Raw genomic sequence first — 24,899 nt, 5'->3', positions numbered from 1 at the left:
ACCAGAATTTAGGTCATTGGTTAATATGCATGCCTAAATGCATTACGCGTAGGACGTAATCATCTTTTTTTTTAAGTAATGTCTGTATTATATAAGATAAGAAGATAAGACACTTGTACAAATTTCAACTTGATCCGAGAAATAACGTTACGTGTACTAAAATTGTACCAGACAGACAGACAGAGTTGATTGAAGCTATGTGGAAAAAAAAAAGGTGAGATGAGGGGAGGGTCGTGAAAAAAAAAAAGTAGTGGGTAGAATGAGATTACAGGTTCAACAAAAACAAGGTTACAAAGACAGTTTGTGTGAAAACAATCAAAATTACCCCCCCCCCCCCCGAAGTGGTCCACCCACGGAAACTGAATTTTTTGATGTCATTTCAAAGCAAAAACAAATCATTCCTCTGAATAATAATAATATTTAAATCTAAAATGACTGGGATTAAGCCTTCTTCCCTCTCCCTCCATCCCCCCCCCTAAAAAAACCCAGCTTTTTCTTATCTGGAGATATAGTGCTAAATATTCTTTACAAATACCGGTTCCAAGAAACGCCAGTTGATTTGATATGTAGGCCTACAATATGTTCACATAGATAACATGTTAATCTCATATTTTTTTCAAGCTATAACCTTATAGAGTATAGATTTTAAAGGGAGCCTACTAAATCAATAGAGTATAGATTTTAAAGGTTGCCTACTAAATCAAAAGAGTATAGATTTTAAAGGTTGCCTACTAAATCAATAGAGTATAGATTTTAAAGGTTGCCTACTAAATCAAAAGAGTATAGATTTTAAAGGGAGCCAATTACATAAATCACGAAATTATTTTGACGTTTCACTTCTTGCCTGAAGAAATTAAAATCGTAAAAAAAAGGAGGGGGGGGGTGCACACTACGAATATTATTTAGATAAAATAAGATGATTTGTATTGGTCCGATCAAATGGAAATTCAGTTTCACTACAATGAGGTAGTTCCTTATTTCTGACCTACTTTAACCAAAGTCACGTGATTTTTGGACAACAAAGAGAAGAATGGCTTTGTCTTCCTATATTGCCATTGCTGTTGCTCCTCTATTTTTACGAAATTTTACATTTACAAACATTTTAAAATATACAGAGTACATCAACGAACTCCCTGAATGTTCAAATAATTATACGAATGTTTTCATAAAGGGCCAAGAACTGTTTAAGAATAGGTTTAAATTATCAATGATATTTCCTTTATAGTCATGACAAGCGTCAACACTTTGCCGATGATTGATCTACATTCACATACAGAAAAAGACGTTTTTACAAACGTTCTTGTAAGATTAAAAAAAAAAGCTTGGTATAAACCCCCCCCACACACACACACACATATACATATATATTTATTTATTTATAGGCCTATATATGGGATAATATGCATATTAGTTGAAACATTGTTATTTTCATAAACTTGAGCTATTTTTAACGTTATGTATTTCATATTCCGCTAATTACTAATGCGTTATGCACATCGATATCATTAAGAATTATTTTTTGTTTTGGATACATGATGTATTATTATGTTGTTAAAAGTTCTATCATTTTTAAGAAATTCACAAAATGTTACATTAAAGTTTCAAAAATGCGTCGACGAAATAGATCTAGATCCATTTTATTACCTAGAAACCAAATTTAACAATGAAAGGGCGGGGTAAGACACATTTGGCCTGTGCAACTGTAAGAGTAGATCTAGATTTATCCTTGACTATCAGATGTGTTATTTGTTCGCTAAACAACTCAAGCCTATTACGCACAAGGAAAACTCATGGCAGTCTTTTTATCTTTTATAACAACTAGTCGACATATCGACTACACACTAGACTTGCCCTAGAGCTATCTGACCAATACACACTGGTCTGCTGTCCAACTTTTAGTGTTCTACTCAAGTTCAAGCTTGTTTACTTTTGGGCAGAGAGGGGGGGGGGGGTGAAAGTGTTACTTTTTTTTCTAGGACTGGTTACCCGAATGCTAAGAACTGTAAGTGTAGTCATTCATTGTAGATCAAGAAATCTTGATCTCAGTATGGCAGATTATAGGCCAACGCTTCGGTACCTTCTATCAAAGGTATAACTATTTGTTTTATTTGAAACTATTAAAAATATGTATCTCTAGATTCTCCTGTTATTAATAAATTATAGTTTAGCGCTAATGACTAAATTGAAACCACTAAATATTGACTTAAAACGCTTCAGATTCCCACTACAAACTAACTAAAACTAAGCACGGTGCGCGTTGTATACACACAACCACGTGACTCGGGGGGAATACGAAACTACCTCATTAACCACCTCAGCGTATAACTACTGTAACAAATTAGATGCAAATACGAACTAAATTCACACACGAAACACATACGGTACTCACCTACAAACAATGCTTTATGAATTAGACATCCATGTACCTCTCGATAACGACAGATGACCTTGTAACACTCTGACCGAAAGTGGGATAAAGGAGTTTTTAAATCTTTGTTTTAGTCCTAATGGAAAGGAGACGACCACTTCGTTCAGATCTTATGCAACAGTGGTTTAATGGGTGCAGGTTGTCTTTAAGAATCGGGAGTGTTTTGGAAAGGCATCTTTCATGAAAAAAAGTTCTTCAAGAGATGGTTGCTGTGTTCGAGTGATTTACGATGCTTTTTTAAGTAGTCTATTTAGTCTATTCAAGTCTGCTTCCGTACAAACAAACAAAAATACGTTATTGGGTGGCAAGATCTAGTAGGATACTTTTCCAAAACTAAGCAATATTTCAACATTGGTGATTTAGTAGTCAAATACAATTACAGATTAAAAAAAAAAAAGTACTGTCGTTGGCAAATTATGTCATATGGTCAGATGGTTCTATTTTACGGTTTGAAACATGTTTTAGCAGATAAGCCACCAATGCTAGTTTGTTTTTTATGCGGGTACTACCCGGATGCAAATATAAACAAGCTTATTGTCGATTCAGGGCTGGGCAATAGTGCTGATTGGACAAACTCAGTGTTTAAGTCCTGTAAGTTGTAAGGTCTGTCAAGGAGGGTCCATTGATACCCAGTCCAAGCTCGATCACATATGGTCAAATCAAGTAGCCCTAACAAATAGGTCTTTGATCATTTTGCCAAAAAGGAAATAAGAGTCTACCAGACAATATGCTTTCTTATTTAAAGAAGAAATTATTTTTTTGGCTAAACGCGGTTCTTTTATACTATTTTATAGGACAAATTGTTATAAGCATTGTAATGATAATTGTTTTTTCTCTACATTCGCATGGTGCTCTTCATTTTGTAAATAACTTGTTTAATTTGTGAGGACTTCCTATTCCCACCCCACCCCCAAATTCAATGTCGTAAAATAGAAACTCTTGACTATATTTTCGACAAGGTCTGCTCATATATATTTAATGTCTATGGGTCTGATCAAATTGTCGTCTTCGCCTGTCTTTGGCAAGGTCCCCTCTTTGAGTCTCAAATGTGTGTCCTGCTACCTTCGGGAGAGCTCTCCAGCTGTCTCTTTCAGATGCAATCTGCTTCCAGCTGCCTTCTTCTATGACAGTGAGAGCAAAATGACTAACACCTGATTTGATCTTTTAAAGAGCTTACGATCACTTGTGAGCTAATGTTACGCAGATATTTGATTAATATTTAACTTCTGATACAATATCAATCTTATCATATCTTATTTAAGTTCTGATCAATATCGGGACCGTATTCGCTGAAAACTGCCTGACAAGGTACCAATATAAAGTCATGTCATACAGCGCTTCACCCCGACACTTTTCCAAGGAAATACATTTTAGGCAAATCAATACCGATTCAAGATTAGGGCTGATTGAAAGTCCGTCTTATCAAGTCTGCTTGTGTACAAAAAAAAAATGTTTTCATCACAAAGTAGCCTATTAGTAAGTCGAAAAGATGTGTATGTATGGCCTGACTACTTGGGAATAGCACAAACTTCTTGGGAATAGCACAAACACTTTGGAAAACAACTTTGTATGTAGGACAGACTTTGAGTATTTTATAGTTTATGAATCAACGGCACTATTTCAGTCATTGAGCACTTGGAGAATAGGTTGGCAGCCCCATGGTCGTCGAGCAGAATGAGATTTGTATTTTGCATTGCCCAACACAGATAGCTATAGACATCTGTTGCACAGTAAAAGCAGTTTAGTTATTGTGTTAGCCACATGACACCTTTGTTGGTATGTGGTATATAGCAAAAAGGAAAGAAGATGTAGATCTAGGTTGTTTCCGTTGTAACCTCATTTATTTTTTTTAATTTTAATGAATGAGTACAAGTACATGCTCAGCCAACTGAAACATCTGAGATTTTATAATTTAGAATAACTGCTTGGCTACAACGCTCTGGACGATTGGGAATAACAAAAAGAGATAAAAGACCTCTACATAAACGAGAAGATGATGTTTTCCAGGTCACATTCTTATATGCCTGTGGAGTCTTTGAACTTAAGCAGCAATATTGGAAAGTTCTAGCAATAAGCTGAGCAATAAACTGAGCAGAGATAATAAATGAGGTCACAAAATTGAAAGGTTGATCGGACCTGTTGATGGGACCTCATGAGAATTGCCTAGTCATCGAACACCCCCCCCCCCCCCCCCCAATATCAGGTAGTCCTACCATGCCACTGAATCCTCAGCGGATTTGGAAGTCTTCCAGCAAGAAACAGTATTAAGAAAACAGACGAGGCGGACAAAAGCAATGATAGTTGGACAATGTCAAGAAATGGACAAGATGATCATAATAAATGGAAACAAAAGTGGACACTGGTTAGCATATCATATGTAGTCCCCCAGCGGTCCCACCAATTACTGGAAAGGTGAAGGAAAATAATACTACTTAACAATAACAACAAATTCATTATTACAGACTTTTTTTTTTTATTAAGAGTTATACATTTCATGATTACAAGAACAGAAAATTTAATAATAGTAATAAATTAGAAAAATGAAAGGTATCACTTCAACTCAACATGAGTAGTCCATGTAGCTGAAATAGAATAAAAAGACCAGAAGAGTGTCAAATAAATGGCAAACAACACAGGTTGAATCACATAGACAACAAAATGTTGACAGCCTTTTACTAAATTCCCAAAAAAGGATTTTAGGATTGTCAAACATATACATTTGAAACAAAGCAATCAATTTGTGAAAATTTCCCAACCGACCAAAGACTAGAATACTTTAATGCTCAGCGCACACACAAAAAAGTGTAATATAAGTTCAAGATATAAAAAGTAAAATTTTCCTTTCAGAATTTGCAGTCCATGAGACACATTATGTAATGCTCATGATATAAGCTTAAAAAATAACCCAAATATTTTTACACTTCCACAGAAAACAAATTTTCATTCAAGTGAGAAATGCATTACACTCTTCTCTAAATAGCAGCCAGTAGACATTGGTGTTCCTAACCAATGGGGTTGTAAGGTATTTCTTCTATCACTAAACTATGGCATTGCTTATTTCTGTTTATTGATAGTGGGAATGAAAAAACATTGGTCAATATTTAGATGTTTTAATTAATCAACTAGCAGCAAACTTAACTTTTTTTTAGAAGAAATATCTAGATATCATTATTTGTAAAGCTTCTACTTTGAGTTAAACCTTACAGAAATGGTTCCAAAGCTTTTGATTCTAGTCTGTATTATTCAATTACTGATCTCTAGATCTAAATGCTAAGAGCATTTTACAACATGTCCATGCTCTCCTCCTCCTGCCCTAAAAGTACATATGTAAAAGTGACCCTTGAACTACTGTCCAGTAGTGTGAGTTGGACTAGTTTTAGCCACCTGGTCAATAGAGATGCATATGTGTAGTTTACATGTAGTTAAAATTGCTTTATCATTTTAAAACATGAATATAGAGAGTGCTTTGATATTTATTTTAAGGATAATATGGGTCGTTTGTTACAATTATGTATAAATATATAAAGACAATGTGGTTTTTAAAATAAACTAGTTGTCCTAAATGCTGATGAGACCACATGTTTGGAGTTTTTTCCTAAATTTTATGAATGTCTTAAGGGTTAAGTTGTTAAGCAAGAAAATAACACTTTTCTTGTCGGCAGTCAATTGATCTGATTTTTACAAAGGTCAAATGTTTCTTCTCTTTTTTTTTTTGGTGACTAAATTTGTCTCTATTTCTCTTACAAGTATTTTAACTTTTAACTTTAATGTCAGTTCTACATGTAATATAGAAGCAAACAAAAGACAAGAACTTTTCTAAAGATTTTAATTTAAGGCAAAAATGAAGAAAATGTATACTACAAAAATAGTTCTTAATATCATCAATGATTACTTTTGCATATGAATTTTTTTTTTAATTCAATAGTTAAAAAGGAAATCTGTAGTATGAAAATGTTGTAACTACTATGGCTCCCATAAAAAAACACAGAAAAACACATTATCTAGGTCCTAATTTCATTCTTTTAATCAAGGAAGAAAATGTGTAAGAAACTTCCTCATTTCTGATTTTAGAGTGGATATAGATTTAATCAAAAAGTAGTAACTGGGCCAAATCTACATGAAACAAACACATTGGATTGCTGCACAGTGCTGTACAGGATACACCAAAGAACTTGAGCTAATGAAACTTTTCTTGAGCATTACCTGATCCTTTATTGACGTAGGCAAAATTGTTTAAATAGGGATTAAAAGATTCTAGTGTTGTTTAACAGAAAAAAAAATGTCCTAACCTTTGTGTAACTACAATCATGTGGTTTAGTTAAAAGAAGGTCAGATATACTAACAACCTTATTGTCCATTCGCTAACTACCATTCAGGAAATTTGCGGATTAGAAAAAAAAAGATTTTTAATTCCTAGACCAAATATAAAAACATAAATTGCTTAAAATGTTTAATAAAAAAACAGTTTAGATTTCTAATCCTATGTGTTTAAGTAAGACAATAATAGTAATTAAACCAAATTCTAATTTAGCTGTATGATTACTTTTCAATTATATAACTAAGTGTTTGGCCTATAGACTAGTAAAATAAATACAAAGACATATAACAACATATGGTTGATTAACTTTGATGATATTGTGTACTTGAAGAGCAAAACTTTTTGATATCAGGCACAATATTGGTAAGATGAATTCTAAAATCTTTGACTTGTTACAATATGATAATTAGAAAATCCTGATGCCTAAGGAAACTAGCTATGATAAAAATATCTAATTTTTAAATATCTTGGTTATTTTCAGACAAACTCGACCAGATATCTTTTTATGCTTTGATCTTTGGTTCAATATAGTCAGAATCTGCATCAGTTCAAAATTCCTAGTTATATAATACATTTTTTTCCTCTACCAAGAAGAACTAATAAAATAAAATTATATTTTATTTTCTGCATTTATTTTATAAATGAGCCATGTGTAGACCCACTTTTAATTACTCCAATACCCGATAGTTTGTGGAACACCTATCAAGGAACACAGTTTGGAAAACACTGTCCTAGAATATTGATATCAAATCTTTTTGATTTATTTCCCAAATACAATGTTGCAATCTATGAATAAAGCTACAATTTTAGATTCAATTTAACTAAAAAATATTGAGCACCAAGTTTTGGTGTTGTGCTACACAGTAAAAATGAGTTATTCATAAAAAAGTAAATGAACACTACTAGGCATCCTTTTCTTCAATGTTCAGCAGGATTCTCTTTCCAAACTTTAATTCCAACAAGGTAACATTAGGGTCACTCAGTAGCACCCTGGGATATGATGTTGAGATGATGTAAGACTTGTAGCTGAAACCTTTTGTTGTTATCAAATCACACAGACACTGAGAAAACAAGAGCATAGTATGATGACTTTGTAAAATGTGTCTTTGTATTAATGACAGTGTGTTTGTTTTTTTTACTTCTATCTTAAGATTATGGGTGCTAGGTATGACAAGGTTGAGCACATACAAAAAAATGACAAATTGCTCTGGCTATTTATACTAATGATTACTAAATACACACTAGCTGAACACAGAACTAGATCTACCTTAGTCAACACTAAACTTAAAAAGGAAACAACAGTCATAATCAATCATCACACTTTAGATCAATGCAACTTCAAACATAACCTAACATACACATCCATAACACTAAAGAAGATTACCCATCACAAATGGAAGTTCTCAATCAGACACAGCAGAAATAAATACCTATCACTGTTAATATTAATAGCAGGAGATGTAGAGTCAAATCCAGGGCCTAGATCTAAAGATAGATGCAACATCTGCAAAAAAGTATGCACCATGAAACAGAAAGCCATTCAATGTGACACCTGCGATGAATGGTACCATGCATCATGTCTCCATATGAATACACCTGTGTATTATGCCTTAGGCAACAAAGATGCATCATGGCACTGTGTACCGTGTGGGTTACCTCAGTTTACATCAGGACTGTTTGATTCCTTTGATGCAGACACTTCTAACCCATACAACATCCTAAACACCATCCCAAACCAAACTCACCAACCACTAGCCAGATCCACTCCTGTTAAACCTAAATCTACTAAAATTAATACAACAGCCTCACTAAACAAACCTACTAAAGAAGTAACACCAAAATACCTTAAAACCTTAGTAATAAATTTTCAAAGCATTAGGAACAATACAGCAGACTTAGAAATTTTATTAGAGTGTGAGAAACCAGACATAATTGCAGGAACAGAAACTTGGCTACATCCTGAAATTTATAATGCAGAAATTTTCAATAGTAATTATGAAATTTTTAGAAAAGATAGGGCTGATAATCATGGAGGAGTTCTTTTAGCAATAAAAAACACTCTTATAGCAGAAGAAATTACCTTACCTAACTCAAAAAATATAGAATCAACATTTTGTAAAATTATTACCACCTCAACATCCCTAATAATAGGCAGTATTTACAGACCACCAAATTTTAGTTTAGAATACATGCAGGAACTATGTAATCAGATTACTACACTTAAAGAGACAAATAAAAATGCAGTTTTTTGGATTATGGGTGATTTCAACCTACCTGATATAAATTGGAAAACACTAACCATAGATAAACACCAAAACCTTAAGGACATAAATAAGCTTTTCATAGAAAATTTACACAACCTAAGTTTAGATCAAATCAATAAAAAGCCAACTAGATTAAACAACACATTAGATCTCTTCTTAACCAACAGACCTGGATTAATAGTTGATTATGATATTATCCCTGGTCTATCAGACCATGAGATCATAAAAATACGCAGTCAGATAAAAGCAGTAGCCAATACAAAACCCAAAAGAAAAATCTTACTCTGGAATAAATGTAACCTAACACAACTACACCAAGCTGCATTAAACTTTCAACAAACATTCTTATTAGAAAAAGACATTAACCAACCAGTCGATGACTTCTGGAATTTCATTAAAAACCATCTTAAAAGCATTATAGAAAATCATATACCAACAAAATACACATCAAACAAAATAAATAAATGCTGGTTTAATAATTGACTAAAAAAGCTTTCTAAACAGAAGGAAAACCTATATAGAAAATTTAAAGAAACTAATGCAGAAAGAGTTTACAAAAAGTATATAAAAATTAAACACTTAACCCAAAAAGTAAGCAGACAGCTGCAGAGTGAATACATAAACAATGTAATATCTAAAGATAACAACAAAAACCTATGGTCATACATTAAGTCTAAGAAAATGGAAACAACAGGCATATCACCATTAAAAGATGAACATAACATAATACATAATGATAATGAAACTAAAGCAAACATCCTAAACAAATACTTTGCATCAGCATTCTCAACCCCAGGAGACAAAGACATATTACTGAATTTGAACCAAGTAGACAACATAGAAGATATAGTAGTACAAGAAAATGGAATTAAAAAACTATTAGCCAACACCAAACCAAATAAAGCGTCTGGACCTGATGGTATTCCAGCTAGATTACTCAAAGAACTAAGCAATGAGCTAGCCCCAGTGTTCAAAATACTCTTTCAGGCTTCACTTAACCAGGGCAGAGTACCAAAGGACTGGAAAGAATTAAGCTAATGTCACCCCCCTATTTAAAAAAGGAGAAAAATCTGACCCAGGAAACTACAGACCAGTATCACTTACCAGCATCACATGTAAAATCCTAGAACACATAATATGTAGCAACATCATAAACCACTTAGACAAACATAATGTCCTCACACCATACCAACATGGCTTTAGGAAATATAGATCATGTGAAACACAACTAATAGGACTAATTGATGATTTTTCAAAAGGTTTAGATAATAGTGAACAAATAGATGCTATCTTACTAGATTTTTCTAAGGCTTTTGACAAAGTTCACCACCATAGTTTGCTTAAAAAATTAAAATATTTCGGCATTAATGGTCCACTGCATCAGTGGATTAAAGATTTTCTGATAGCGAGAGAACAAACTGTAATAATAAATGGCTCTAAATCAACACCGATAACAGTAAACTCAGGTGTACCTCAAGGAACAGTCTTGGGTCCACTACTATTTTTAATTTACATAAATGATTTACCAAATTGCATTAGTTCAGGAACAAAAGTCAGATTATTTGCAGACGATTGCATAATATATAGAACAATAAAAACAACACAAGACACAGATATTTTACAAAGAGAATTAGATGAATTACAGAAATGGGAATCAAATTGGAGCATGTCTTTCCACCCAGAAAAATGTCAGTTGTTAAGAGTAACAAAAAAACTAAAACAAATTAATTCAACTTATCTTGTTCATGGCAAACCAGTAACACAGACTAAAAACGCAAAATACCTAGGTGTTATAATAAATGAAAAACTGTTATTAAAAGAAATTTCTATAAATCAAATAAGAACATAAAACTAAAATGTTATTTAACCTTGGTTAGGCCAATAATAGAATATGCATCCTCCGTTTGGGACTCAAGAAAACATTAAGAAACTGGAACAGACACAAAATAGAGCAGTGAGATTCATAACAAACGAATATTCACATTTGACTAGAGTAACACCTTTAGTAAAATTACTAAATTTAGAAAGCCTTCAGGACAGAAGGCTCAAAAGTAAAGTAGCAGTCATACATAAAACACTGAACCATAATCTTCAAATACAAAAACAAAATTTAATAAAATACTCTGAAAGACACAAAGATAAAGGCACATTCCTCGTCCCATATGCTAGGACAAATTTGTACAAATACTCCTTCTTCCCTAGTGCTATTAGAGCATGGAATGGGTTGCCTGAGCTAGCCAGGAAAACCAGTGACTTGGCAGAATTTAAGTCATTGGTTAATATGCATGACTAAATGCATGACGCGTAGGACGTAATCATCTTCTTTTTGGAAGTAACGTCTGTATTATATAAGATAAGAAGATAAATGGATATAATCGGAGCCCTATGAAGTACAAGTAGATGTTCACTAAATAACTCTTAGATTGACAGTTTATATTTAGACATTTGGATAGTACAGTAACTTTTAACAAATTCATGTGAGGTTATAAAAACCCCCCACCTAAATCAAGAATCACATATTTGAAGATTATTACATCCTAGGCCAAAACCTCCTTCAGGACTGCGGGAGATTGCAGCAGGCAGGATTTGAACTAGGGTACATCAAATGACAGTCCAGAGTGCATACCCCATGACCAGGCTTTACACCTTTAAGCTATTAAAATCTTTGGCATAACTGGAAAAGCCTTAGTCTGATCCTACTTTATTGATGAGTTTCAACAATGTGATTCAGCAAGCAGAGGGCTGTTTTTTTTGAGTCTTTTGTTGTTTTTTTTCATTTACCACACATCAAAACATCTCAAAATATATTAAATGTTATAATATAATAATCTATCATATTTCCATTTAGATCATACACAAGCATATTCATAAGAAAGTGTCAAAAATTTTAGAATACATGAAATAAATATCTTGTGTAGCACCTGAACTGTATATCACTTATGGTTTCCAAATGGTCCAACAGATTCAGGACAGATAAAGAGATAAGGAAAAAAAAAACAACAAATAGACAAAAGCCTAGTGATCATTAAATATGATTTATTTAACTGTTAATTTGTGACATACTGAGTTCTCTGGTAGGCTCCAGTTCAGCCTGGAAAAAACTGTGATGTCACCAAAACTACAACAAGCATTACCGGTAATAGGTGCTTAGTTCTATTTGGAATGATCAGAGTGCTTAAAAATTTAAAATTCTCTGACTAATTTGGCATAATGATAAATCATCGCTGCCCTGACAAAATATATTGGCAGCTCTGAATAGATAAAAAAAATTCTTTTGAATATCCATCTGGTTTTTATTCATTACTATTGGACCTTTATTATTTGGGAGATAAAAAGGGATTTAAAATAGACATAAAAAGATCAACATGTATGTTAAAATTCCAAAGTAAATAAACTACCTGCACTTTATCAGAGTTCAGAAATCTGCGCTGAAAGGTAGTCCCTAATGGTGTTCTAAATAAAACTGAAATAGCATCAGGCTCATCAGCGGATGGTTCATCAGGCAATGTTATGACCTACATAATATAATTAATATATATATATATATATATATATATATATATATATAAAGAGCATATAGGTATATTAACATTCATAAGATATTGATCAAATTATAATAATAATAATAAAGCTTGTCTTTAAGTTGGAAGATTAATGAAGAATGCAGTATTTCCTGTGGCTAGCTCCATCTATGACCTACATATTTTACCACATCCAGCACAGACATAACCTTGATTGAAACCCACAAAACATTAGCATAATTTTTTTTTATTCTTTTAGCCCCATTCTTAAATGCATCGTCAAGAAACCTTTTAGAAGGTCTCCAAAAGCAGTAAATGCAAATATATTTGAACTTTTAAAAGCTATTCAAGTGTTCTAAATATTGTTGAAATTTGAAATAAATTCAATTTCCGTTATCTTACATGCTTAATTTTTTTTTTCTTTGCAGCATTGCTTGCAGCTGCAGCTAAAACATCAAGATTAATGTCTTCTCTGACTATCCTTCTTCTTGCAGCTTCTTGACCAGCGGAGTCGCAATGGTTCTCATCATCAAATACTTGACCCTTAACAAAAAAAACATAATCTTAATACTAATAGGTTAACATTAATTTCTATGATTATATTTTTTAAAATATTATTATAATTTCTAAAAACAAATATCTGAATAGTTAAGTTGTTGTTTTTTTTTTACTTACTCCAAGTGGGGAGCCTTTGCCTTTCCAAGCTGGACCTAGAAATTTTATAAAGTCTTCCTCTTTTTTTCTTCTTTTCTCCTCTTGACGGGGAATTAAAATTCTCTGATTATATTCTGAAGCCTGAAATTCAATCAAACAATAAAATAGAAAAAAAAGATATTTAACATAAACAATTTCATAAACGTGTACGATTTAATAATCTTCTTTTATGAAGGAACATTTGTAATAAATAAAGACATCATTGGTTTACTTTATATCACAAGAAAGCATTGATGTAAGTTCTTTCAACCAATCAAAAGAGAACAACCTTGTTTTCTAAAACTGATTTAGTAAAAAAAACAAACTATAAATTATTTAGAACTAAATAGATAGTTAATAAATGAACTTTAGTTCCATAAATTATTAATCACCTAGCTAAACATGTAATTTATATCTCCCACTGTGGCAAGCTGTCAGAGGAATTTCCAGTCACAACAGGAGTCAAACAGGGATGTCTTCTTTCACCACTCCTGTTCCTTCTAGTACTGGATTGGGTCACAAAAGAAGCCTACTCTAACACAGGGAAAGGAATCCAATGGACTCTCACACAAAAGCTGGAAGATCTGGAATTCGCTGATGACATAGCCCTATTATCACACAGAATACAGGATATGCAAGAAAAGGTCACAGCTTTAAGCGAAGTAGGAAAAAGAGTAGGCCTCAAAATAAACCACCAAAAAACTAAAGTACTTAAAGTAAACAATAAACAAAGTGGAGACATAGTATTGGATTCTCAGACAATAGACCAAGTAGAAAATTTTATATACCTTGGGAGTGTAGTCAGTATATCAGGTGGAACAGATGAAGACATTAAACGCCGTATAAATCTAGCACGTCAGACATTTACACAGCTAAAACCAACCTGGAAATCTCCTTACATCTCAAACAAGACTAAACTAAGAATCTTTAACTCTAATGTCAAGGCTGTCCTACTGTATGGTTCTGAAACATGGAGAACAACTGAAGCCACAACAAAAAAAATACAGACCTTCATCAACAGATGCCTGAGAAATATCCTAAAAATACACTGGTATGACAAAGTAGAAAACACCAAACTGTGGGAGATGAGTGGACAGAAAATATAGAAATGCAGATCTTAGAGAGGAAGTGGAGATGGATTGGTCACACCCTTAGAAAAGATACCAGCAACAGAGCTAGGCAGACCTTAGAGTGGAACCCCCAGGGAACAAGACGCAGAGGAAGACCAAAAAGAACATGGCGACGCAGTGTACTTGAAGAAGCAGAGAAGACCGGGAAGAGCTGGGACACCATCAAAAAGCTAGCAAGAGACCGTGGAGAGTGGCGTGTTTTTGTCGAGGCCCTATGTTCCATGAGGAACTCAAAGGAGTGATGATGATGATGAAACATGTAATTAAAACAAATCTTTCATTAACCGCTGTTTATATAGTTATCATAGCCAGAAATGCACCATACCTAGTGTTTTGGGTCACCACTGCAATATAAACTTGCCAATAATTTTGTAAACTTTAATGTGTCATTCCCCAACATAAAAATGGAATTCTAACTTCCAGATGGCTTCCACAGTACTGAGTACAATGAAGGTGGTGAGGAAAGAAAAAAGACTTGCTAACCTAAGTACCATCCATCACCCTGTTCCTAATGAGTATTATGAGGCAGGAGAACTTGGCAGAAGCTCAAGGAACTGTGAACCCACAAAACATGTGCAAAAAAATAATCATCTAGGTGATTGGGAACCATGGGACAGTAAGCTCTGTGAAGAGCACATCACTCTTTCAAGAAATCATTCATCCATCTAAAGTCTCTAAACCATTTAACTTAATCTCTTTTTGGACATTACAAAAAAGATATGGGACAGAATTTGTGACAATTATATCCAGTTTATTATAGCAAAAAAAAGGAGTTTTGAGAAGAAAAAAAAAACCCACAACATAATTGTTTGTAGTGGTTCTGTTTAAGAAGAAGCTGCTGTTTATTTGTTTGTCAAGTTCATATTTAAAATTAAACATGCTATTAAAAATCCAAATTCAACACAGTCTTCATTGAAATAGGTCCAATGGCTATTGTTGACATTCCTAAGCATACCCTTTTGTTTTTTAAATTAAGTATGTATTATGCTGAAAGCTGAAAATTGCAGTTCATGTTCTGCATGAACTTGTATGAAAATACTATATCCACTACTAATGATAATTTCTTTATGTTTTCATCTTAATCAAAGTAGAGAGTGTTAAATGCAGTGAGAAATTTAAAAAAAGCTATGAGGAAGTCAAAAGGAGGCTTGCATGGACATAGCACTGAAGTTGTGATGTGGGAAAGTTGGTAGAGGCAAAAAGGAATGGCAAAGTGGTAGGAGGGTGAGTGAAAGGAGGAAATTTGGGGGGATATGAGGCAAAGGGAGTCTATCAGCCTTTTCATTTCCCATAATTCCTATGAGCCCAGGAATCCATTGTAATGTGACTTTATATTAAGAGGAGTGGCTCAACCAATGGGCATCAGAAAGCACAGGAAAAGCTATATACAAAATGATTAAGCCAAACAAACTGGATAGTATCAATTTCCTTCCCTGCAAAGAGCAATCTACAATCTTCCAACTAAGAACAGGGCACACAATAATCAAATGAACAGAATAAATCCCACTGTACCCACCCTTATGAAACTGAATGTCCCAACATAACTAACACTCTGTATGGCAGTGCTGAACAACTGAAAAACAGCATGCAAAAGAGTCTACAGCTCAATGGCTAAAAGCTGGGTAGAAGAAGAAGAATAGGCGAAGGGTAGAAATGCAAAGTGTCAGAGGCAGGTGGTTTTGGCAAAACAGGATGAAGCAATATGAAAGTTTATACATTAAATACCACATTTTAAAACAATTTTAATATTCAAAATTAAATTGAACATGCTGCACTAACTAATTATTGTTCTTGGCAATAGTTAAGTGAGAGACAAACAGTTGACAAACACTGGGTGACCTAACACACCTAGGTCAAGAACAGATAGCGGTACTTTACCTTTCCTATTCTAAATGTTAGCTAGGAAGATTGAATGTTTATTAGAACAAATTTAGCCTTACTTGTAACTTACCAGAGAGTCATATTGTGTTTGACTCTTTTCTCTGTGCTCTTTTTTTTTACTTTCATACAGTTCAAGGTCATCCTTTTCATGTTTAGCTTTTGCTGGAAATTGAATAAATTACAAGTATGTTTACAACTACTATTTAAAAATATTCCCACTGTTGAACTATTTTTTTTTCATGTTGAACCAAATTCTAATGGTTAAAAAGCATTTCAGAATATTTAGGATAGGCTGAAATCTTTCAAATAACAATCTCAAGGTACATAGCTTAGGTGTAACAAGTTCTTTTAATAAAATGACTAAATCCAGGGAGTTTTTGGAGGGGATACATAGGAGAAAAAAAAGACTAAATCAGGATCCATTTCTCTTTTCACCTATTCCTTCTTTATTTGCTAGAGTACATGCAGTGTACTTTCTAATTAATTCTTTTTTACAAATAGTATGCCTACCTTAAGTAGCTTTTTCATAATTAAGTACTTGTATACACTTACATTGTAACATTTTTTAAATTAATTTTGCTTCAACTTCACTTTCTAAACATAAAGCTGACATTATTTTTAAAACAAATTAGCAAATTAAAGCAAAATCTGGAGGTGTAGGCTCTAGAGGAAGTGAAATAGCACTGACAGGGAAAAGATTCTGAGCCAATGAGTGTTTCCCAGTGGCTCTAATTTAAAAAAAAAAAAAGAAAAAAAAAAAGAATTTCCTATTTTGGATGTCACTAGTGGAGTTTACTTTAGTAAGGGTTTTTTTTTAGGTCTAAATCTCAAACTAAAGTTTCACTGCCACTTTGTCTAATATAGAAATTAAGATTACTTGTTTTTTTTTTTGTTTTTTTTTTAGGCTACACTCCTTATAATGTATCCAGGGAAGGATGTAAGGAATTGTGGACAAAGAGGGCTAAATGAATGAGATGAGTTGTTTTACCTAATGAGTGAATTGCACATAAAAGCAGTGTGTAGATCTTAGGTAGAAGCCAACCAAGTAATAATGTGCTGAGAGTGAAGAGAAAAACTCCCTGAAGTATTAATTGTAGAGCTGAAAAACAATTTTAAATATTTTCAGCTGTTTAATCTAACTTCTCATGCCTGTGAATAGTCATTTAGTGATAAGTAAAATTAGCCAATGAAGATAGTAAAAAGCCTTGACTTAGAATTTTGTAAAATGTTCTCAAAAAGAAACATACAAAGCATATTTCAAATGAAGGAAAAGACAATTTTGTATGTCTTTTGATTTTAATGTCTGCCACTAAGTCTTGAATTTATTAAAATGTGTTGAACTCCATATATACTGTAACGTCTATCAAGTTTTAATCAATAAGGAACAAAATATTTTTCTTAATATTGATAATTTGTCTAAAAATTTTCACTTTTTTTGGTGAATATAGATCTAAGTCTTATTGAAAGGTCTTATCTAATATGGTCCTCAATTTTGGTACGCTTTCATTTTGAATTTAACTTTACTTACTTATAAAGTAAATAGTTATAATCATTCAATATCATAATATTAGTTTGTAATCTGTGAGTCTGAGGTTTACATTTTCTTCCATTTACAAAATGTTCCTCATTTCCAATTAAAACATTCAGTAATAATAGACAATGGATGACCAAAGAAATAAAAGAAGCGATTCTATACAAAAAAAAAGAATATTCAAGAGCAGTTCTTCTGAATTCATCTCAGCCAAAAAAGCCCTTAAAAAGAAATTTTTTGAAGGAAAAGAGAGATTCAAGGAAAACATTGAAAGCTTTCAAGAAAAACAACTCTAAAGCTTGTTGGAGTGGCTTGAAACAAATTACTGATTACGTACCTAAGCACGAACCAATGTGCGTTGCTGACAACAAAAAATTTGTGAATGAATTTAATGATTTCTACAGCCGATTTGACTGCCAGAACTTTAAAAAAGACCACCATGATTTATTGGCATCATTTGAAAACAGTAATTTAAACCAATCTCAAGAGCTGTTTAATAAACAAGAAGTGACTAAAATATTTAAACAAGTTTTAACAAGTAAACACTGCCAAAGCATCAGGACCCAACAAATTAAGTGGAAAACTTATAAAGCTATGTGCGGAACAACTGGCTTGTATCTTTTGTACTATATTCAACAAGTCCTGGCAAACGCACAAAATACCTTCCATTTGGAAAACGTCTGAAATAATTCCAGTACCAAAAAGAAGATCATTGCTTCCAACAACGACCTACGTCCCGTAGCACTTACGTCAATGCCAATGAAATGCTTGGAGAAAATGATTTTAAAACATCTACTTAAAGAAGTCAAAACACATCTTGACCAGCACTAGTTCAATTACAAACCGTCAAGAAGTACAGAAGATGCAAAACTATTCATGCTGAATCGTCTATACCATTATTTTGATACCCAGAGACTCTACACCAGAGTATTATTTGTAGATTTTTTATCCGCATTCAACGCCATCCAACCACATCGCATGATACAAAAATTATCTGAACGGTAGCAAAAACATACAAACTTGAATTCTAAACTTTCTTATCAAAAGCCCACAATATGTAAAAGTGAACGGGCATGTGTCAGGCACAAGAGAGCTTAGCACTGGAGCGCCGCAGGGTGCCTCCTGTCACCAGTATTGTATACCATATACACAAATGACATTCAGAGCGTATCAGCTGACACTCCCCTCATAAAATTTGCTGACGACACAGCAATCATTGGCCTTATTGCAGGTAACGAAAATATGTACCATTCAACAATTAACACTTTTTACCAATGGTGTATAGATAACTTTCTAATTTTAGATGTTCAGAAAACAAAAGAAATGATAATAGATTTTAGGAAATATTAAGGCCATCTTGCAGAAATTCAGATAAATAACCAAACCGTAGAACAAGTGCAAGAATATAAATATCTAGGTACAACCATCAACAACAAACTGAAATGGAGTGAACACTGTCAAAACCTTTACACAAAAATTCACCAGCATCTTTTCTATCTTAGAAAGCTAAGGAAGTTAAACATCGACAAAACAATAATTGAACTTTTTTATACAGCAACCATCAGCAGTCTAATTAACTTTGCCATCACCTGCTGGTATGGTAATACTTCACTTGCACAAAGACTTAGACTAAATAGACTAATTAAAAAAGCATCATATATCACTCGAACACAGCTACCATCTCTTGAAGAGCTTTTCTATGAAAGATGCCTTTCCAAAACATTCACGATTCTTAAAGATAACCTTCACCCATTAAACCACTATTACATAAGATCTGAACGAAGTGGTCGTCTCCTTTCTATTAGAACTAAAACAGAAAGATTTAAAAACTTCTTCATCCCACTGTCGGTCAGAGAGTTACAAGATTATCTGTCATCATCGAGAAGTTCATAGAAGTCTAATTCATAAAGAGCTGGTTGTGAGTGTGTATGTGTTTCGTATGTGAATGTTGTTTGTATTTGCATCTATAATGTTATTGTTACAGTAGTTACGCTGAGGTTGTCAATTGTTGTCAAACTGAATTTTCATTTGATTGGATCAATAAAAATTATCTTATCTTATTTGTCCTGAGTTTGTATCCTGGTGAAGACTGGGATTTTTAATTAAAAGGGATTTTGGGCACTCCTGAGTCCACCCAGATCTAATGGGTACCTGACATTATTTGGGGAAAGTAAAGGCGGTTGGTCATTGTGCTAGCCACAAGACACCCTCATGGGCCACAGAAAGATGACCTTTACATCATCTACCTAATTGATCACAAGGTTTGAAAGGGGAACTTTACTAACATCAAGAAATACTTAATAATTTTTAAATTCAGGGTCCCATTTTAGATTTACATGAGTATGTTCACACTAATTCGATTTCTATAGGACTACAAAAATATAGGTCTCAAAATTGCTTGTTAATCTCTTAGTCTGTAGAGAGAATTGAAACTCACAGATGCATGGTTTACAGATATAAGGTAATCCATTATTTCATAATATGTGGCTAGTATTACATAGTTAAGTATGTAAAGATCTTTTATAAAATGTAACCTGAGAGCAATCATGTTTACAGGACTCACAGACTTTTAAATTGACCCATTCGGCAGCCCATTTAGGTGCCAGCCCACAGGACATTTGCACGATTGCCCAAATAGTCAGCCTGACCTGGCACCCATGGGTTATCTGTTTGGTAAACAATGCTGGTAAAAAGGCAGACTTCAATATTTTTAGCACAAATATCAGAAGCTATAAGTACAAACTATAAAAAATCACTATTCTTCCTCTCTTCATACAAAATAGATGTGTTCAGAGTGAAGTGTTATTGGCATAGTTGTAATGTTTAGCTGGCTGACAATGTTATCATTAGCATTAGCCTACATAGTTAATATTTATATGTATTCAATGAACTGACGGCATAGTAGCTTAGTGGTAAAACTATTAGTTTTTTAACAAAGAGGTCACGAGTTCAAATCTCAGTGAAGATTTAGTCATTTGGATTTTGAATTTTGAGATGGATGACTGACATCAAAATTTAATCTGAAAAAAAAAACTATAAGTTAAATATTTTATTGTTGGGTTGTTAACTTTTCAGTAACTAGATCTATTATCTTATAATCTTATAAATTCTTTCATATATAAATTAGATCTAGTATAAGAACAATATCTGAAATAATTTTTATAGAAATATTGCCAATAGCAAATAGTGAAATACCTTAAATACTAAACAGATCTATAATTGAAAATTCTATTGTAGGCTATTCTATTGCTTTTGTTTAATTTTAGTATTAGTATTAATATTATTTACCTACGACCTACATTCACATCAAACAATTATCAATTACAACTAACAATATGACCCATATGCCAGCAGCCAATGACAATTATGATTTATTACTATTTCAGTACTTGTAACGATGTGTGTGAAGTGTTACTCAACTGTTAGTAAAAATGTTACTGTCACTCAGTCACCGATTGATAGATCTAACATGAATGTGATACCATAAAAACCATATGAATAATTATAATATGATATACTCTAGTAGATCTACTTTGACTTTAATCTACTGGTTAATTGTTCCTATTGTTACTGTGTCAGTGTGTGATCATTGTGATGTCTGATCTGATCATGACTGATGTGTGTGACTGTCACTGTGTGCGACTTTAACTTTACCCTTTAAGTTTAATCTTATCTTCTTCTTATTTAATACAGACGTTACTTCAAAAAAGAAGATGATTACGTCCTACGCATCATGCATTTAGTCATGCATATTAACCAATGACTTAAATTCTGCCAAGTCACTGGTTTTCCTTGCTAGGTCAGGCAACCCATTCCATGCTCTAATACCACTAGGGAAGAAGGAGTATTTGTACAAATTTGTCCTAGCATATGGGACGAGGAATGTGCCTTTATCTTTGTGTCTTTCAGAGTATTTTATTAAATTTTGTTTTTGTATTTGAAGATTATGGTTCAGTGTTTTATGTATGATTGCTACTTTACTTTTGAGCCTTCTGTCCTGAAGGCTTTCTAAATTTAGTGATTTTACTAAAGGTGTTACTCTAGTCAAATGTGAATATTCGTTTGTTATGAATCTCACTGCTCTATTTTGTGTCTGTTCCAGTTTCTTAATGTTTTCTTGAGTTGAGGGGTCCCAAACGGAGGATGCATATTCTATTATTGGCCTAACCAAGGTTAAATAACATTTTAGTTTTATGTTCTTATTTGATTTATAGAAATTTCTTTTAATAAATCCTAATGCTTTGTTTGATTTTTTTGTAGTTTCATCAATATGTGGATTCCATGATAGTTTTTCATTTATTATAACACCTAGGTATTTTGCGTTTTTAGTCTGTGTTACTGGTTTGCCATGAATAAGATAAGTGGAATTAATTTGTTTTAGTTTTTTTGTTACTCTTAACAACTGACATTTTTCTGGGTGGAAAGACATGCTCCAATTTGATTCCCATTTCTGTAATTCATCTAATTCTCTTTGTAAAATATCTGTGTCTTGTGTTGTTTTTATTGTTCTATATATTATGCAATCGTCTGCAAATAATCTGACTTTTGTTCCTGAACTAATGCAATTTGGTAAATCATTTATGTAAATTAAAAATAGTAGTGGACCCAAGACTGTTCCTTGAGGTACACCTGAGTTTACTGTTATCGGTGTTGATTTAGAGCCATTTATTATTACAGTTTGTTCTCTCCCTATCAGAAAATCTTTAATCCACTGATGCAGTGGACCATTAATGCCGAAATATTTTAATTTTTTAAGCAAACTATGGTGGTGAACTTTGTCAAAAGCCTTAGAAAAATCTAGTAAGATAGCATCTATTTGTTCACTATTATCTAAACCTTTTGAAAAATCATCAATTAGTCCTATTAGTTGTGTTTCACATGATCTATATTTCCTAAAGCCATGTTGGTATGGTGTGAGGACATTATGTTTGTCTAAGTGGTTTATGATGTTGCTACATATTATGTGTTCTAGGATTTTACATGTGATGCTGGTAAGTGATACTGGTCTGTAGTTTCCTGGGTCAGATTTTTCTCCTTTTTTAAATAGGGGGGTGACATTAGCTTAATTCTTTCCAGTCCTTTGGTACTCTGCCCTGGTTAAGTGAAGCCTGAAAGAGTATTTTGAACACTGGGGCTAGCTCATTGCTTAGTTCTTTGAGTAATCTAGCTGGAATACCATCAGGTCCAGACGTTTTATTTGGTTTGGTGTTGGCTAATAGTTTTTTAATTCCATTTTCTTGTACTACTATATCTTCTATGTTGTCTACTTGGTTCAAATTCAGTAATATGTCTTTGTCTCCTGGGGTTGAGAATGCTGATGCAAAGTATTTGTTTAGGATGTTTGCTTTAGTTTCATTATCATTATGTATTATGTTATGTTCATCTTTTAATGGTGATATGCCTGTTGTTTCCATTTTCTTAGACTTAATGTATGACCATAGGTTTTTGTTGTTATCTTTAGATATTACATTGTTTATGTATTCACTCTGCAGCTGTCTGCTTACTTTTTGGGTTAAGTGTTTAATTTTTATATACTTTTTGTAAACTCTTTCAGCATTAGTTTCTTTAAATTTTCTATATAGGTTTTCCTTCTGTTTACAAAGCTTCTTTAGTATATTATTAAACCAGCATTTATTTATTTTGTTTGATGTGTATTTAGTTGGTATATGATTTTCTATAATGCTTTTTACCCTTTTAAGATGGTTTTTAATGAAATTTAAAGTAAAATTAACCCACTTTTAAGAATTTAATAAGTGTTTACCCCCAACCCCACCTTTCCCAATAAAGATATGATTTGAATATGAATCAAGTATGATCTTGATCTAGAGTTTTATACAGTATTCTACATTTAGTAGATATCTTTAAAATATAGACTCTAGATCTAAATAATCTAATCTAATCTATATACATCTAAATATTCTAAATCTGAACTCGTTTCCTACTCACTAAGCATGATTGTTTACATTGCTAGTATATTAGAGAATAGATCGTGGTACAGTCTTTGGCAGTAAAAAAAAATGTGTGAGTGTGCCACTACTGCTGCATCATCCGCGAATAGCATATCTCTTATGAGGGTGGTTCTGAATTTAGTTTTGGCCCTCAGTCTGACAATATTTAGGAGTTTGCAATCAAATCTGGAATGGATTTGTCAAACGCGTTGTAGATAAGCAGTGAAAATAGTATTCCAAAGAGGGTTGGGGCCAGGACACATCCTTGTTTAACTTCGCTGTTTATACTGAAACTTTCGGAGCAGGCACCGTTGAATTACACTGTACCCATCATATTTTGGTGGAAAGAGACAATTACATTTAGTAGATTGGGTGGACAGCCTATTATCTGTAAAATTTTAAAGAGGCCATCTCTGCCGACTAGATCGAAAGCCTTTGTCAGATCAATGAACGCAATATACAAAGGCATCTGCACTTTTCCTGAAGTTGGCGGATGGAGACAATCAAGTCAATCGTGGATCTCCATGAGCGATAGCCGCATTGTGATTCTGGATAGACCCGATCAGCGAGTTTTTGTAGCCTTGGAAGTATCACTCGAGCAAAGACTTTGCCTACAATACTTAGGAGGGAGGTTGCAGTCGCTAATTCTGTCACCTTTGTTCTTATACAGTGTAAAGATTTTAGAATCTTATATCTTCTTATCTTATATAATACAGACGTTACTTCAAAAAAAGAAGATGATTACATCCTACGCGTCATGCATTTAGTCATGCATATTAACCAATGACTTAAATTCTGCCAAGTCAATGGTTTTCCTGGCTAGCTCAGGCAACCCATTCCATGCTCTAATAGCACTAGGGAAGAAGGAGTATTTGTACAAATTTGTCCTAGCATATGGGACGAGGGATGTGCCTTTACCTTTGTGTCTTTCGGAGTATTTAATTAAATTTTGTTTTTGTATTTGAAGATTATGGTTCAGAATTTTATGTATAAAAGGCTTTCTAAATTTAGTGATTTTACTAAGGGTGTTACTCTAGTCAAATGTGAATATTCATTTGTTATGAATCTCACTGCTCTATTTTGTGTATGTTCCAGTTTCTTAATGTTTTCTTGAGTTGAGGGGTCCCAAACGGAGAATGAATATTCTATTATTGGCATAACCAAGGTTAAATAACATTTTAGTTT

The 24,899-nt window shown here is 33.2% G+C and overlaps 1 protein-coding gene across 4 annotated transcripts; it reads right to left on the bottom strand.

The window, feature by feature from the left end:
• Positions 1–6,857: 6,857 nt before the first annotated feature.
• Positions 6,858–23,874, bottom strand: LOC106052107 (UBX domain-containing protein 8-like). 4 transcript variants are annotated; one of them, XM_013207358.2, is made up of 7 exons: positions 23,713–23,874; positions 17,224–17,334; positions 16,306–16,403; positions 13,207–13,326; positions 12,934–13,074; positions 12,409–12,525; positions 6,858–7,807 (listed from the first exon to the last, which is right to left on the bottom strand). In XM_013207358.2, exons 1-7 carry the CDS (start codon positions 23,717–23,719, stop codon positions 7,649–7,651), a joined length of 753 nt encoding a protein of 250 aa, XP_013062812.2. In that variant the 5' UTR covers positions 23,720–23,874; the 3' UTR covers positions 6,858–7,648. The 4 variants fall into 4 exon arrangements, with proteins under 4 accessions (XP_013062812.2, XP_055876678.1, XP_013062810.2 ...); XM_056020703.1 differs by having other exon boundaries at positions 16,306–16,397; positions 23,713–23,873; XM_013207356.2 differs by lacking the exon at positions 23,713–23,874 and adding an exon at positions 20,330–20,816.
• Between the last annotated feature and the right edge of the window lie 1,025 nt (positions 23,875–24,899).

Source organism: Biomphalaria glabrata, chromosome 2 (assembly GCF_947242115.1).
Source record: "Biomphalaria glabrata chromosome 2, xgBioGlab47.1, whole genome shotgun sequence".
Classification (NCBI taxonomy): Eukaryota; Metazoa; Mollusca; class Gastropoda; family Planorbidae; genus Biomphalaria; species Biomphalaria glabrata.
This window is presented reverse-complemented; position numbering and strand designations above follow the sequence as displayed.

What these genes read in the sequence shown, in the direction of transcription:
- LOC106052107 (XM_013207356.2), bottom strand. Translation starts at nt 20,384, where the DNA reads ATGTCCTGTGGGCTGGCACCTAAATGGGCTGCCGAATGGGTCAATTTA. An exon ending in ATGGGTCAATTTAAAAGTCT is followed by an intron (nt 17,335 to 20,329) that starts GTGAGTCCTGTA and finishes ATTGTTTTTCAG; the next exon opens with CTCTACAATTAATACTTCAG. An exon ending in ATGTGCAATTCACTCATTAG is followed by an intron (nt 16,404 to 17,223) that starts GTAAAACAACTC and finishes AATTTATTCAAT; the next exon opens with TTCCAGCAAAAGCTAAACAT.